This window comes from Ranitomeya imitator, chromosome 4 (assembly GCF_032444005.1).
Source record: "Ranitomeya imitator isolate aRanImi1 chromosome 4, aRanImi1.pri, whole genome shotgun sequence".
NCBI lineage: Eukaryota > Metazoa > Chordata > Amphibia > Anura > Dendrobatidae > Ranitomeya > Ranitomeya imitator.
The window spans coordinates 641,360,647-641,374,866 of record NC_091285.1 but is presented as its reverse complement, the minus strand read 5'-3'; the positions used below and the strand labels follow the sequence as shown (position 1 = coordinate 641,374,866).

The following is a 14,220-nucleotide window of genomic DNA, read 5'->3' as shown; positions in this document are numbered from 1 at the left end:
CCACCCCTCCCCCATTGCAAACCTGACTCACGATAGGTGAATACACAGCCGTACATGTGGATTATTTGTTTTTCCCCTGATGCTTTGCAGACATCATTGTGTTGTTGATTTTTTTTTTTTATTTTTTTTTTTTGCAGACAGCTTGTGCGACAGCAAATGAAGAAAAGGCCAAAAACGCTCGTCTGAAGGCGAAAAAACGGAAGATCAAAACCGAGCAGAAGCAGATGCACGAAGATTTCTGTTTCCGCTGTGGAGATGGAGGAGAACTGGTGATGTGCGATAAGAGAGACTGTCCTAAAGCTTATCACCTCCTCTGCCTTAATCTGACACAGCCGCCCTACGGTAATACACGATTTACGGGTCCCATACTGCGTAGCGTGCTGAGCTGGAGGACGTTCAGTCCACGTGGCCAAAACTAATACACTGCTGTGCTTTGCTCCTTGCACCAGATCTCGGTGTTCCTTTACTTCCAGTGTTTAGTACATAAATGTCATTAAGACTCCTAAATCCCATGCAACTGAATCGATTTCAAGCTGTTTGTGAACCTTATAAGGTGCAGGCTGTTTCCTTTTTATGTAGCAAATAATACTATATATATTATTTTTTTAACGAGCAGCAATATATTCCTCAACGTTTTACAATTTAGAGGGTACACGTACAAACAAATCAGATTTTACAAAGTAATGAAATAATGACACAAACACTAGGCATGAGGGAACCTGTTCACAAGAGCTTACAATCTACAAGGATATAGGGATGACACACAATGTAAAAGTGCTTGCATTGTACAATAGTCCAGCAATAATTTATTAAAAAAAAAAATAATAACTTAAAGGGGTATTCCCATCTCCAAGATCCTATCCCAATGTGTAATAAGTGCTAGAAAAAGGCTTAATGGCATTTAAAAATGCAGACAGGAGTCATTAATAAATAATACAGTAGTAGGGCCATATTAATATGCAAGTTAAGTCAGAAAAAATGCAATACAATGTATTATATCATGCAAGTGCAAAAAGAGACAACCTGAAACTGAACCCTGGCTACCGTTTCGCATTAGCTTCTTCCTGGGGGAAGCTGCTTCTTTTACACCCCATGAAGAAGCTAACGCGAAACGCAAAACTTTTTGCTTCCAAATTTCCTAGTCTTTAGGGAGCGCCCCTTATGTGAATAGGCCACTTTATAGGATCCGTATGTATAAAAAAAATTGGAATGTAAATGTGGACATAGCTCTTAAACGATAAGGCCAAATTCAGATGCCTATGAAACAGGGGGCCAAGTATGGACCGAATCTGTTGACCCGAACTCGACCGCCCCATATATGCCTTGTGTTCAAGTCAGGAGATTTGCAAGCGAAACACCAAACAACCACAAAAAGAGCCGTCATGAAGGTCCCATAAAATTGTAAACTTTAATAAATACCAATTAAAACAATGTATAAAGCAGGTTAATGGCATGATTGGAGAGATGAGTAGTGCCCATAGCGGACATGGACAGACTACAAAGGGCAGAATTGGCCGCACACACCTGCAAAACCAGAAGCCTACACCAAATTATGGCACATAGTCGCTTTCCAAGAGTGGCAGTACAAATACATATCAATAGCGCTAACGGAATATAACCGCATATTACATACCTATGGAATGCAGGAGTGGGAGGCCAAAAGCCCTGACCCCGACGCGCGTTTCGGAGTGGCAAAGACTCCCTCCTCAGGGGGCAAGCGGTCTGAACATCACGTTTCATACTCGCCGCGTTTCACGTATGTCTGATTTCAGCCTAACCATGATGGGTAGCTCGCATCTAAGTAACGATCTACACGTTTATGTTGTGCTGTTGGTTTATCTATTTTATGGGGTTTTTTGTGTGCTTTTTTTTTGTGTAAAGGTAAATGGGATTGTCCGTGGCACCAGTGTGACGTGTGTGGAGCAACTTCGTCATCCTTCTGCGACTTCTGCCCGTCTTCTTTCTGCAGAGCGCACGAGAAAGACGCACTAACGGCCTCAGCCCAGGACGGGAGACTTTACTGCCCGGAGCACGACCCCCAGCACTTGCCGTCCTGTGGAGACGAGAAAAAGTTTAAATGTAAATTAGAGAGCGAGGACTCCACGTTTCCTTCCGGGCTTTAAAGGAGACGATGCATTTAATACAGAAAACTGTTCCTGTCAGTACCACGTACTCCGGCCCTCCTCTTCCTCAGTGTGTAGTGGGGGCTTGTAACGCACACATCAAAGTGTTTTAATGCCAGGATTGGATTGTACTCGTCTTTTTAGTGTCATTTTGTTGTTCCTGGAAACTTGTTTTAATTTTTTTTTTTTTTTTTTTAACAGTGAAATCAATTCCTTTTTTTTCCTCCACTTTCGTGGTAAGCAAAGTTGTATTTATTCTATTTATTACCTTTTTTTTTTAATTATTATTATTACTATTGATTTTTTTTTTTTTGGAGGGGGGCTATCATGCTATAAATGCATCTCCGTGCAACCAGTTTCATAGAAGTATTGACGAAATGGCAAATTTGCAGCTCCGACGTGTTAAAGGACTGGCGGAAAAATTCAGCATTATCCCTGGATACTTTCCAGAGTAATTTTTCTTAAGTAGATTTCGATAGGATTCAACGGCAGCTGTTCTTTTTTTAAAGGATGAATGTTGGAATTCAACGCCTCGCGTGCCGATTTTAGGGGGGGGGAACAAATTTTCAAGAAGAAACTTACAATGGCTGATCCCGGTTATTTTTCTCCTCGCGGGATATTCGGTGAGGCGTAAGGGGCAATAAGTCTTCTGAGGCACCTCAAGGGGAACAGATATTGTCTACCACATGCCATCGGTGTACACGTACCTCCTGGATACCCAAGGAACATGAAAAAGAAAAATGGCAATGGTGTCATCTCTTACGTCTCTATTATGTGGTGGAGTGAAACTAACTTTTTTGCCTGTCTCGTGAATCAGCAATTCTCTGTCCTGACTAACCAATATTCCATTCCTGCCAGAGATGAAGGTTCCCATCTGGATGCAATAGGTCGACGACTTCAGATAGCCCTTAATAAAAGGAATTTCAGCTGCTTCCTGCCACGTTATCCTAGACACACAATGATTATGCCTGCACGTGTATTGTAAGCTCGGTGTAATGGGTGGGAAGACCATGGGGCATGTAGGATGTAGGCCATCTTCTACGTCACTCAACGTGTCCACTTCGAATGGCAAAAATAGATGCGATACCCACCGATCCCCTACCCCTCTCGTTTCGTCACTTGGCGGATCCTGCCCTCGTTTCCACTTCCTGGTTCCTCTTCGGGCACAGGAAATGGACTGCTGAGCCAATCATTGACTGCAGCCATGATAAAGTCTGCTGAGGATCTGGAAATTGTCAGGACGGGAGTGGCAGGGAATTGTTTATTTTGCCATTCTGAAAAAAAAAAATGGAAGTGGACAAAGCCTTTTTTAAGGCTCCTTCACCAGATCCCTGACCATATTTGTTTTCTCGTACTCTATGTAAATTTACGAAAGGCTCTGAAGGGGTTGTCTACTGCTTGGACTACTGTATTCCCCAGTGTTAATAAATGGAACCGATACCTCTCGAACCGGTGGCATCCAGGGAAGTTCGAGAACAGCAGCCCGTTAGCGACCGCCGATTTGGCCACTCACATGGCATAACAATGTGACGGGAGCATCGGGAGACCCAGTGCAGAAAGTCAGTATCTCTTGTTTTTATTTTACACTAGGGGGTACAGTACCCTTTAGAAGGGATTGTCCGAGTGGTGGACAATTCCTTTAAGTCCCTTCTTAGGACTTCTCTTGTTTTCCTCTTCCTTTCTTGTGTTTTTGTTTCCCTATACTGCAGTAAATTATAATACTTCAGAGAACGAGCTCCCGTGGAAAGGAAATCGCTTGCTGTGATGGCCAAGGGACACCCGTTCTTCCAGTGGGTTGGGGTCCCTGAAGTAGGACCCCCCACTTCTTTGACACAAATTACTCTGTAACTATCTAAAACCTACTCCAGCCGGTTGCAATATTTGCAAGGAGTCCTATAGAATTTACTTGCATCCGCCCTACCTACAACGCACATGCATGCAAAAGTATGCACACCCTACGTGTGATTAAGGCACTGTTCTGTCGTCTGGGCTTTGATGTACATTCCGATAATGTGTGTAGCGTTCATTATGTCTTGTCTGAATGGATCCCAATGTGCGGTTTATCATCTTTTTTTTGCCAGCGGGCCCGCAGAAGGGACTGGTTCTCTTGTAGAATATACATAGACTTGTACAATGGGGTTTGCAAATGTATCAGCCACCAAACCAGTATGGGAAGATGTTTTTTATTTTCTTCAGATTAAATGGAATCTGTCAGCAGTTTTTTTTTTTTTTTTGCTATTTAATCCGAGAGTAGCATAAAACAGGGTACAAGTGTACGATTCCAGGGATGTGTCACTTATTAGGCTGTGTGTTGTAGTTTCAATATTTTATCAGGAGGAAATTATCACTACAGGACCACATCGCACGTGCACATTAGTCTGGCTGATCTGTGTAACCCCGCCCCCACCAGTGATTAGCAGCTTGCTGATAATTCACAGTGCATACGGGAAGCTGCCAATCAGGGGTGTTATACACAGGAAGCTCCCAGTAAGGTGTATAGGCGGCGATATACACAAGAAGCTCCCAGTAAGGTGTATGGGCGGCGATATACACAAGAAGCTCCCAGTAAGGGATGTGGGCGGGGTTATACACAGAAAAATGCCAATAAAGGGTGTGGCCAGGGTTGTACACAGGAAGCAGCCAGTAATGGGTGTGGGCGGGGTTATACACAGGAAGCAGCCAGTAATGGGTGTGGGTGGGGTTATACACGGGAAGCAGCCAGTAAGAGGTGTGGGTGGGGTTATACACGGGAAGCAGCCAGTAAGAGGTGTGGGCGGGGTTATACACGGGAAGCTGCCAGTAATGGGTGTGGGCGGGGTTATACACGGGAAGCAGCCAGTAATGGGTGTGGGCGGGGTTATACACGGGAAGCAGCCAGTAATGGGTGTGGGCGGGGTTATACACGGGAAGCAGCCAGTAATGGGTGTGGGCGGGATTATACACGGGAAGCAGCCAGTAGTGGGTGGGGTTATAGATGGGAAGCAGCCAGTAATGGGTGTGGGCGGGGTTATACACGGGAAGCAACCAGTAATGGGTGTGGGCGGGGTTATACACGGGAAGCTGCCAGCAATGGGTGTGGGCGGGGTTATGCACAGGAAGCTGCCAGTAATGGCTATGGGTGGGGTTATACACAGGAAGCAGCCAGTAAGAGGTGTGGGCGGGGTTATACACAGGAAGCAGCCAGTAAGAGGTGTGGGCGGGGTTATACAATGGGAAGCAGCCAGTAATGGGTGTGGGTGGGGTTATACACGGGAAGCAGCCAGTAAGAGGTGTGGGTGGGGTTATACACGGGAAGCAGCCAGTAAGAGGTGTGGGCGGGGTTATACACGGGAAGCTGCCAGTAATGGGTGTGGGCGGGGTTATACACGGGAAGCAGCCAGTAATGGGTGTGGGTGGGGTTATACACGGGAAGCTGCCAGTAATGGGTGTGGGCGGGGTTACGCACAGGAAGCAGCCAGTAATGGGTGTGGGCGGGGTTATGCACAGGAAGCTGCCAGTAGAAGGTGTGGGCGGGGTTATACACAGCCCAGAAATATTTGCTCTGTTACATCTACTGCAGACAAACAAGGATTCTATCAAAATTACACCAAGCAGCCCAGTAAGTGACACATCCCTGGAATCAGGCTTTCTTGCCCTATATTATGTTTTTCTCATATAGCAAAAACCTGCTGAAAGTCCTTTTAAAAAGGTTATTAAAGCTTGGTAGAAAAGGGTCTGCTTTTTTTTCAGACTGCACTGTTTTCTTTTGGTCTGTGCCATGTTTTGCAGCTTGGCTTTTAATCACTTGCAAAATTTTAGCTGTATTAGCGAGCACCGCCCATAAGCAAGAGTGGCACTGGTTTTGGGGAAAAAAGGGTAGAACCCTTTTAATTTTGTTTTCCTCCAATCCCGGACAACCTGTCACCAGGTTTTTTCTATGCAGTTTGAGAGCGGCATAATTTAGGACCAGAGAACCTGATTACTTACAGGGCTGTGTTTTGTTGTTTCAATACAGTGTTTTATCAGCAGGAGATTATCATTACAGGACAACTGGCCTTGTGCCTCCTAGTCCATCCCAACCACACCTCTAATTAGCAGCCGTGGTGTGGGTGAGTTTTTTTTTTCACAGCTCAACTACTGAGCTCTACACTCGCATCACTGGAATGAGGGTCTCTGTCCCTACATTACGCTGCTGTCAGATTACATAGCAAAATCCTGCTGACGGATTCCTTTTAAAGTTTATTAAGGTTCTTGTCATTGATAACATTTTACAACTGTGTTCCTGGGAGTGAAAGTTTTGCCCATGTTGTGCCAAAAACACCAGCCTTTTTTTTTTAATTATTTTTTCTTGTTTTTTTGTCACAAGATAATAATATTGTCGCTAGGCCTCAGTTGTGTGCCAATGAAATTTTGTATTTGCAATATAGCTGTCTAGTTTTTTTCTTTTTGATGCACTGTTATGATTGTTTTTGTGCTGTTTTAGCAGTGTTTCTTTTTTTTATTATTAATATTTCACTTCCTCTATGGCTTTATCCAAATTGGTATCCAGTTCGTTTGAAAACCAGTAGATGCTGCTATTTTAAAGCTACTGCCGATTTTTAATTTCACTCATTAAAAAAACAAAACAAAAAAAAAAGTTTAGACCTTGAACACTAGGTTTTCACTTCGCTGCGCTAATCTACTCTTTGGTATGGGCTTTACTGATAAAGGTTGTGTATGTTGCAAATTTACTTTTTAGAGCGTTGTTTTAGCGATGAGCGAGCGTGGTCAGAATAGGTGTTATCTGAGCATGCTCGGGTGCTAACTGAGTGTCTTCGGCGTGCTCGAAAAATACGTTCGCGTCCCCAAAGCTGCATGTATGGCGGCTGTTCGACAGATTCAACACATACAGGGATTTCCTGTTTGTTAAGTAATCCCTGCATGTGCTGGGGCTGTCAAACAGTCGCGAGACATCCTGCGGCGGGGACTTGGAACATATTTCTATAGGAGTTCAGCTAAGCTGTTAGAGCAGAATTGTGAATGCAGCTCCGGATTATAGTACAAAATATATTACGCGTCTTATCTTTTAAAAAGAGACTGGCTCACTATCCCATTTTGTTTTTTGTGTGACTTGTTAAGGGTATTAACATGATTTTCATAGAGTTTACAGCTGATAAATGGTTCTGGGCCTTCGGATGTGTTGTTGCCCGTCTGCGTTGCTTTGTTCGCACCGGCCTTGGCCAAATTACAGCTACAGGAAGTAGATATGACTTTAGTGTGGTTCGTAAGCTGAACTTAGCCAACTATGTGCACTCATCTATGTGCTAGGGACCTATTCAAGCAGTTTACAATCCGCCTAATACCCCGCTGTCAAGTTTACTTTTTATGTTTCTTCGCTGTTTTAATAAAAACCTAATGTAATTTGTTTTAGCTTTTGATGAATTGATTTATCTTACTAGTCACTACTCTTTTTTACTAAATGTACTTATTTTCGTTAATGTTTGCTTGTGTTTTATGGAAATGTATTGACACCATCAGGTACGATTGATCATCCCTGGGTAGAGAAACAGCCTTCTGTTATAGTTAGGGGCAATAAAAAAAGAGATCATACTGAAACACTTGCGTTAAAGGACTGATTGAGTTGGTAAAGGCATGGCTAACGATACATTTAAAAGTTTAATACATTTATGAAAAGACAAATATGTTGAAATATGTCAGGGTAACAACTTTTTACCATTTACTAAGCCTGTGCTATTTGAATCTATATGATTGTGTGATTGCATCTAATTTATTGTATAGATTATTACTAAGAACAGTGCCATATACTCAACAGTGTTGTGATAACGTTTTGTTTGGTATTGTCACATAATCTTCTTGGGACCTACAGAGTTGATACAGCTTCGGATACTTTTAAGGCATTTTACGAATGAGACCTTAAGTTAATGACCTTGGATGTAGCCTTCTTTATTGTTTGAGGGGTATGTGTGGAGCCCATGGCAGTCCTCTTTCTGCTTTGTACTTTTAGAATGTCTTTCAGCATTTACAGTATGCTGTTTTATTGATAATTTTATGTTTTAACGTTTCTCAATTTTAACATAGCACGTTGGACTGTGAAGATGGTGGTAGAGTAAAAGGTAGTGGTTGGTTATAGGACTTCAGATAACTTTCATTTCCTTTTAAGTATAAATTTAATCTAACAATGAATCTCCATTTTTTAACACTCAGTTGGCTGATAATTTGATGCCGATTAACTAATTTATATTTTTACAAGGAAAGTTTATTCCATTACAACATTTTCCAGCCGTAAGTGTATGATCCTCAGTGATCATGAAAACTGTAGTCCTTTGACCCCAGTTTAAGTAAAGCTGTGATCACACATGTGCAGAACCACTCCCAGCTGGTCACAGATGCGCTTGACTGAATTATGATTTGTGATGTCCAGGCGGGCAGATCACCACCAATTATAAATATCACCACTTTTCTGGATAGGTCATAAATGTAAATCTTTGGATAACTCCTTTTAATATAGCTTGATAGTGATAACAAACATACCGTCTGTCTGCAGCCTCCACTAAGAGCCTACTCCGTCTTAAGTTGCCTTACTGGTGATTGCAGGAAACCTAAATGTCCATTCTTAAATTTGATTATAGACAACTTTTGGTACTCTATATAAGTAAAACATTGAGAACTTAATCAGTTAAGACTTTTTTCATTTGTGTAACGAGACATTTGTTTTTAGACTGATGGCTAATTACGGTAACTTTTAGAAAGCATTTTTCCTATCGTATTCATTCTGTTAGAACAGTATACTACAACAGTTTCCTTCGACAACGTATGTTCTTTATTTCGTGCAATCTTGGGTAAGACTCACTTGTGCTTGGCTCTGGACATATTCTGTGTTGTATGGAAAGATCTGACAATAAAGGGCAGTCCTGTGCTAGTCGGTGCTTTTCTTCGGGGAGAGGTTGTTGCAGACAGGTTCTTTTGTACACCGTGTGATTGATGTAAAGGGTTTTGTATTCAGTGTTTATTACTAATGACTTATTGTTACCTTTTTGGCCTTCCATTTCATTTTTGTTGAATTTTTTATATTTCATACAGGGTAAAACACATTCTAGTTCACATGTATATAATGTTCTTTTAAGGTGTAGAAATGTGTACATACAGATACTAGAAATGAACTGGCTTTATCATGGGTCTCCCCATATGGTCACACACTAATTTTAGAGCATGCTTGAGTATACGGTAAGGATCTATTTACATTGTGTATATGACACACATTCATTGGGCTACAGTCACCATACATGTCCCAAAACCATATTTTTTTCACCTCGGTTGGTCCTGTTCAGTCCAGTATAGTTTTTTTTTATAGCGTAGTCAACTATGCGTTGTGTTATCCAAGTGGGAGTCAATGGGGTAACATATATCATTAGAGCCTTCCATTGTAAGTATACTTTTTGATGGAAGGCTCCGATGTGAAGCAATCAGAGACTAAGTAATGCCTGGAGGACACAGCAAGCTAGACAAGTATGTGAAGTATTTTAGTTGATCCCAAAATCTTGCATTACCTTGTCCTGCACTTTCTTCAGTCCCTTACTGTAGGAAAAGTTAGTCCGGTTTCATTTATTGAAGGTCCAAGCGATGTCTGGACTGGCTGCGGGTCTCCTGACCCAATCTCAACAAACAATATATGCCTCTAAGGCTGTTCAGTTGGGTTCAGAAGACTCACGGCCAGTCCAGTCATGGTGGTCTTTACCTGGTCCTTGAATGTTTGATTTCTGAAATAATCCATAGTGGTTTTAGTTGGGTAGATGGCTACAGTTTTAACAATTTTATGTTATTGAAAAAATATTAAAATTCTTTGCAAAGAGTCGAATGGTATTGTAAAGCGACGATTCATTATAAAGTCTCCTGCTTGGACCTCCAGTGATCAGCGAACGTCACCACAGGAGACTTGCGCATTAAACAGTGTCCATTTACATCAATAGGTTGTATGTATATTGTAGGCCGGGACTTTTCCTCCAGAGTGAGATGTTCTTTGTTGTCCCCTTTCTTCTGTTATTTTTTGTAAATGGTCCACTAAACAACGCTTGTGTGAGCAAACCTAACATTTGGTGGTTTTACGTTCCTTCATGTTTTAGCCAGAGAGTTTTGGAGGACCCAGGTCGTTATTCAGACTGCCTATTAATAATAATCAGTGGTACTTTGTAATGCTTCATTTCCCCTGTGGTGGTGCTGCAGGGAGATGAAACTCGTATTAGCAAGTTCCTTCCAGATTACAGCTGATCGCTTGTGTTCAGCCGCCTGTTCAGTAAATCTATCGGTATGTGCATGAGATCTCTTTTTAAAAGTGGATATTCCCAAAAAGGCGCGCAATAAACATTGACCATTCCGCTCACTATTTAATACATACAAGTTTAAAAAAAACACTAGTGGCAAAGCCGACTAAAAAAAAAACTACAGGGGAGAAACTTCAGGAAAAACACCACTGATGGTTTCCTGAACGTCTTCTTGAAAAACTTGACCGGTACGTTGGCATCTAAAAGTCGTCATGTACACGTCTTAGCGAAAACAGAAAATGCCTTACAGATCTAGCCACCGTTCATTATGGAAATTGACATTTCTTAGAGGTTCTGGAGAAACAACCTGTTTGTATGATGCCGCCGATATTCCCTTTTTAGCAGTGTTTGCGTGCGTTGCATATCGGCAATGGATTCCATCTTGACTATTTTTCTAAAGCATCCCTCAGATATGGCTGTGCAAATAAACCTTGAATCTTAGACTGAATCCAGCACAGTCCATATTTTTCCCCAAAAAAATCAGTTGTCGAACCAACAGATCTAAAAGGAGATTTACCTCCTATGCTTGTTTGTTAGGGAAAGATGGCACGCACATTGGGACATTGGAAATTTTTGATCGGAAAGTTTTGAGGTCTAAGAGGTCCTATCCGTGTGCTGGTAGTCATGGTGCTTTATCTTTATTATATGTGTTGGTTTACTACATATAGGATTTTGTGTATTACAATTTATACACTACTTTTTCGGGAGCAAGATCTGGATTATATGTATTTTTTTCTTGAGACTTTCATAGATTTCTGTATAAGTCTACTAGCTATCTTTTCATTCCCAGAAGGATTGGTGAAAGGGTTTTCTAGTCTTTGATTTTAAGAGTCACATTGGTGGTGGTCTGTCAGCTGGAATCTTCACGAGTGACATACCTCTTGGAAAGCTCCTCGAAGGGTGTTGTACAAAATTAAAAAGAACATGGCTTCTTATTTTCAGAAATGGCTCCATGGTGGCTTTGCATCTTGGCTCTATGAAAGTGAGTAGGAATGAGATGTCATACCATAGACAAGCTTTGGACATGGTTGGAAGGGAGAAACTTGTACAACTTCCTTGGTGTTGACTTCTTAACAATAGAATTAGTATCACTAGTAACCAAATATTGAGATAAAGGGTTATTTCCATCTTTGACTTTTAGAGCACATCCACAGGATATGGTAGATAAGGTCTCGTCTTTGGGACCCTCAACTCTTTCGGGAACAGGGTTCAGTTGTGTGCCACTGTCAAAGAAGAGGTGGCCCGGCATGTGCGCTGCTCTCTAAACATGTCTATGGAATCTACAAAAATCACCGGCAGATTGGTAGTCCCGTAGGCCGTAAATTAAATTGTGGCACGTATGCTCAACCACTGTTCCATTTGCTGAAGGAAACTGGGATCCCCCATTCTGGTGATCCGTGATGGACCCAGCACGTGGACCTCCAAGGGACTACAAGTGATAACCTGTTTAGTGGATAGGTAAAAAATAGTAAATAATGTTCGCAACCGGAATATCAACATTAAGTCTCATTCCGACGGGTATGTTGAACCGTATCTGTATCCCGGATGTAATGCCCAAACCTCTTCTAAATCGAATTTTCAGCATGGTAGATCCTTATGGTGAGTTGAGATCGGTAGAACTAAAGGAGCGTTCCATCTGTAATGCAGACTGTTAAACATGCGTACAATATGCCCGCGTGGCCTTTTGACAGATGTCCCATGTTCCTAGCTTTGAAGTCTTAGGATAGTAGTTTTAACTTGCAAAATTGCTGCCTACACGAAGAAAAATCCATTCTCCTCTACCTTACGATAACGCTAAGATTCGGTTTCGTCTTTTAATATGATGTACGGTTTTCTTTCGTTGAGATTTGTACATAAATATTTTTATATTTTCCTCAGTCATATTTTTATTTACTTTGATATATTAATTTTATTTTATATTCCTCTGGTGATCGGAAAAAAAAACAAACTACCATTTTAACATGGGCGAACTAAATGCCCGCCAAATGTTAATAAACTCCATTATTCTGTTCCATCCTTATTTTTTTTGTTGTTGTTGTTTAGCAGGTAGCATTTCTGAATCCGTAAAATTAACAAAAAATTAAAAAAAAAAATACAATAAAAACCTTTTTAACATTACACATTGAATTGTACATTTATTTTTTATATATAATTACTGTAAGTCGATTTTTGTGGAATCGTTCTAAAATGCCTCCACTGCTCTACCACCAATTTGTCTATCGGGGAAAGCTTGAGAAGGACAGTGTATGAAAAAGCGGAGGGTGCATAGAGGCTAACCCAAACTAGTTCACAAAGACACACGGTATAACTCAACGTCTTCTGTATTTTTGACTTGATATGACCACATTAATATTTAAATATATAGTGTACGAGGTGTGTGGGATTATTACCGTTTTGCTTTTTTTTTTCTTTTTTTTTTAAATGTTTTTGGGATTTTTTTTTCTTTAAAGTGTAATTCATCCGCACTTATATATATATATTTTTTTAAAAGGTCAGTCCCACATAAGATATATTTAGTGAGACTGATGTGATGTTAGTGATACATGTCGGTAGGTAATACAATTTTGATTGTGTTTTTTTGTTTATTTTTTTATTGTAAATGTACTGTACATTAGAAAATGAATGTTTGCGTATTGTTATATATTTTTTTGTTGTTTTTTTTTTTCATCTGCCTTCAACGTACTTTATATATAGATGGACGGCTAGTTACAAGCACAACCTCAGATTTGACTTTCAACAACACCTTTTTAGACGTGACACTTCTTTTAAAGGATTGTCTGCCGCGTTTAAGACTTGTGACCTCAAGATTAATTATCACCATCACGAAACTCATTGCTGTTTTAATTGGTTCTCTCAGGTCAGGTCGATTCGTGTTATTATACTGGAATAAAGATATTTACGTGCATCCGCCATTTTTTTTTTTTTTGGGGGGAGGACTATTTTAAAGGGGGGAGGGATGTGGTGGGGTTGTAAAAAGGCACTTTATTCCAAATAGTCACGTGTTCGATGCTGGATGTGTTTCATAAACTTCTATGGAGATTGCACTTTAATGCTTGTAGCCATTTCATCTCTCGTCTCCTATACGATACAGATAGCAGACAGTGTGTATACATTTCTGTATAATGAAACCAAGCAAATAGTCATGTTAAGTGCTTTAATTCTATGGCATTTATGATCAAAGTTTACGTATTAAAACTGAAGAAAATCAGTTGTTAGCAAGTCTTAAGTGGGACTGACCAATTTATACTGTATATAGAAGGAAGTATTACACTAGTCATTTTAGAAATACCTGTACCATTTTAGTTATCACTGAATGTCTGTGCATATACATTTTGTAAATTAAAATGCTTTGCCTATAAACATTTTTTTTTTCCATTTTGGGTTTTGTTTTAAATGTGTGTTTTAGCTGTTCAAATGTTAACGAAGAAAAATGAGAAAGTGTTTTTTTATGACATTCCGCTGATTTGAAAGTTTGCTTGTTGAATTCAATAAAAAATTGTTCTGAATGTCCCATACGCCCGTGTGATTAATAATTTCTGAATTGATTTATATATAAGAAACGGTAAGGTTCCAACGACTGTTGAGAGTGTGTTTCTTTATCCATTCTATTAATCCATTTATAAGAGGCATACACTTGTGCTCAAAAGTTTACATACCCAGGCCCAGGCAGAATTTTTGCTTTCTTGGCCTTTTTTCAGAGAATATGAATGATAACACCAAAACGTTTTCTACGCTCATGGTAAGTGGTTGGGTGAAGCCATTTATTGACAAACTGCTGTGTTTTCTCTTTTTAAATCATA

At 40.5% G+C, this 14,220-nt stretch overlaps 1 protein-coding gene and 1 long non-coding RNA gene across 2 annotated transcripts in view; one reads left to right on the top strand and one right to left on the bottom strand.

Annotated features, from left to right (window-relative positions):
* The window catches only part of NSD3 (nuclear receptor binding SET domain protein 3), a 132,180-nt gene extending 129,465 nt beyond the window's left edge, over nt 1-2,715 (top strand). The window contains exons 22-23 of the mRNA XM_069766880.1: nt 138-342; nt 1,882-2,715. Of these exons, the coding sequence (XP_069622981.1) occupies nt 138-342; nt 1,882-2,123 (447 nt within the window). The 3' untranslated portion in view covers nt 2,124-2,715. The remainder of the gene's footprint in view (nt 1-137; nt 343-1,881) is intronic.
* On the bottom strand, nt 1,390-2,830 carry LOC138677057 (uncharacterized). The gene is made up of 2 exons (XR_011320855.1): nt 2,706-2,830; nt 1,390-2,053 (listed from the first exon to the last, which is right to left on the bottom strand). It is a non-coding gene; the product is annotated as an uncharacterized lncRNA (long non-coding RNA).
* Nucleotides 2,831-14,220: the final 11,390 nt, after the last annotated feature.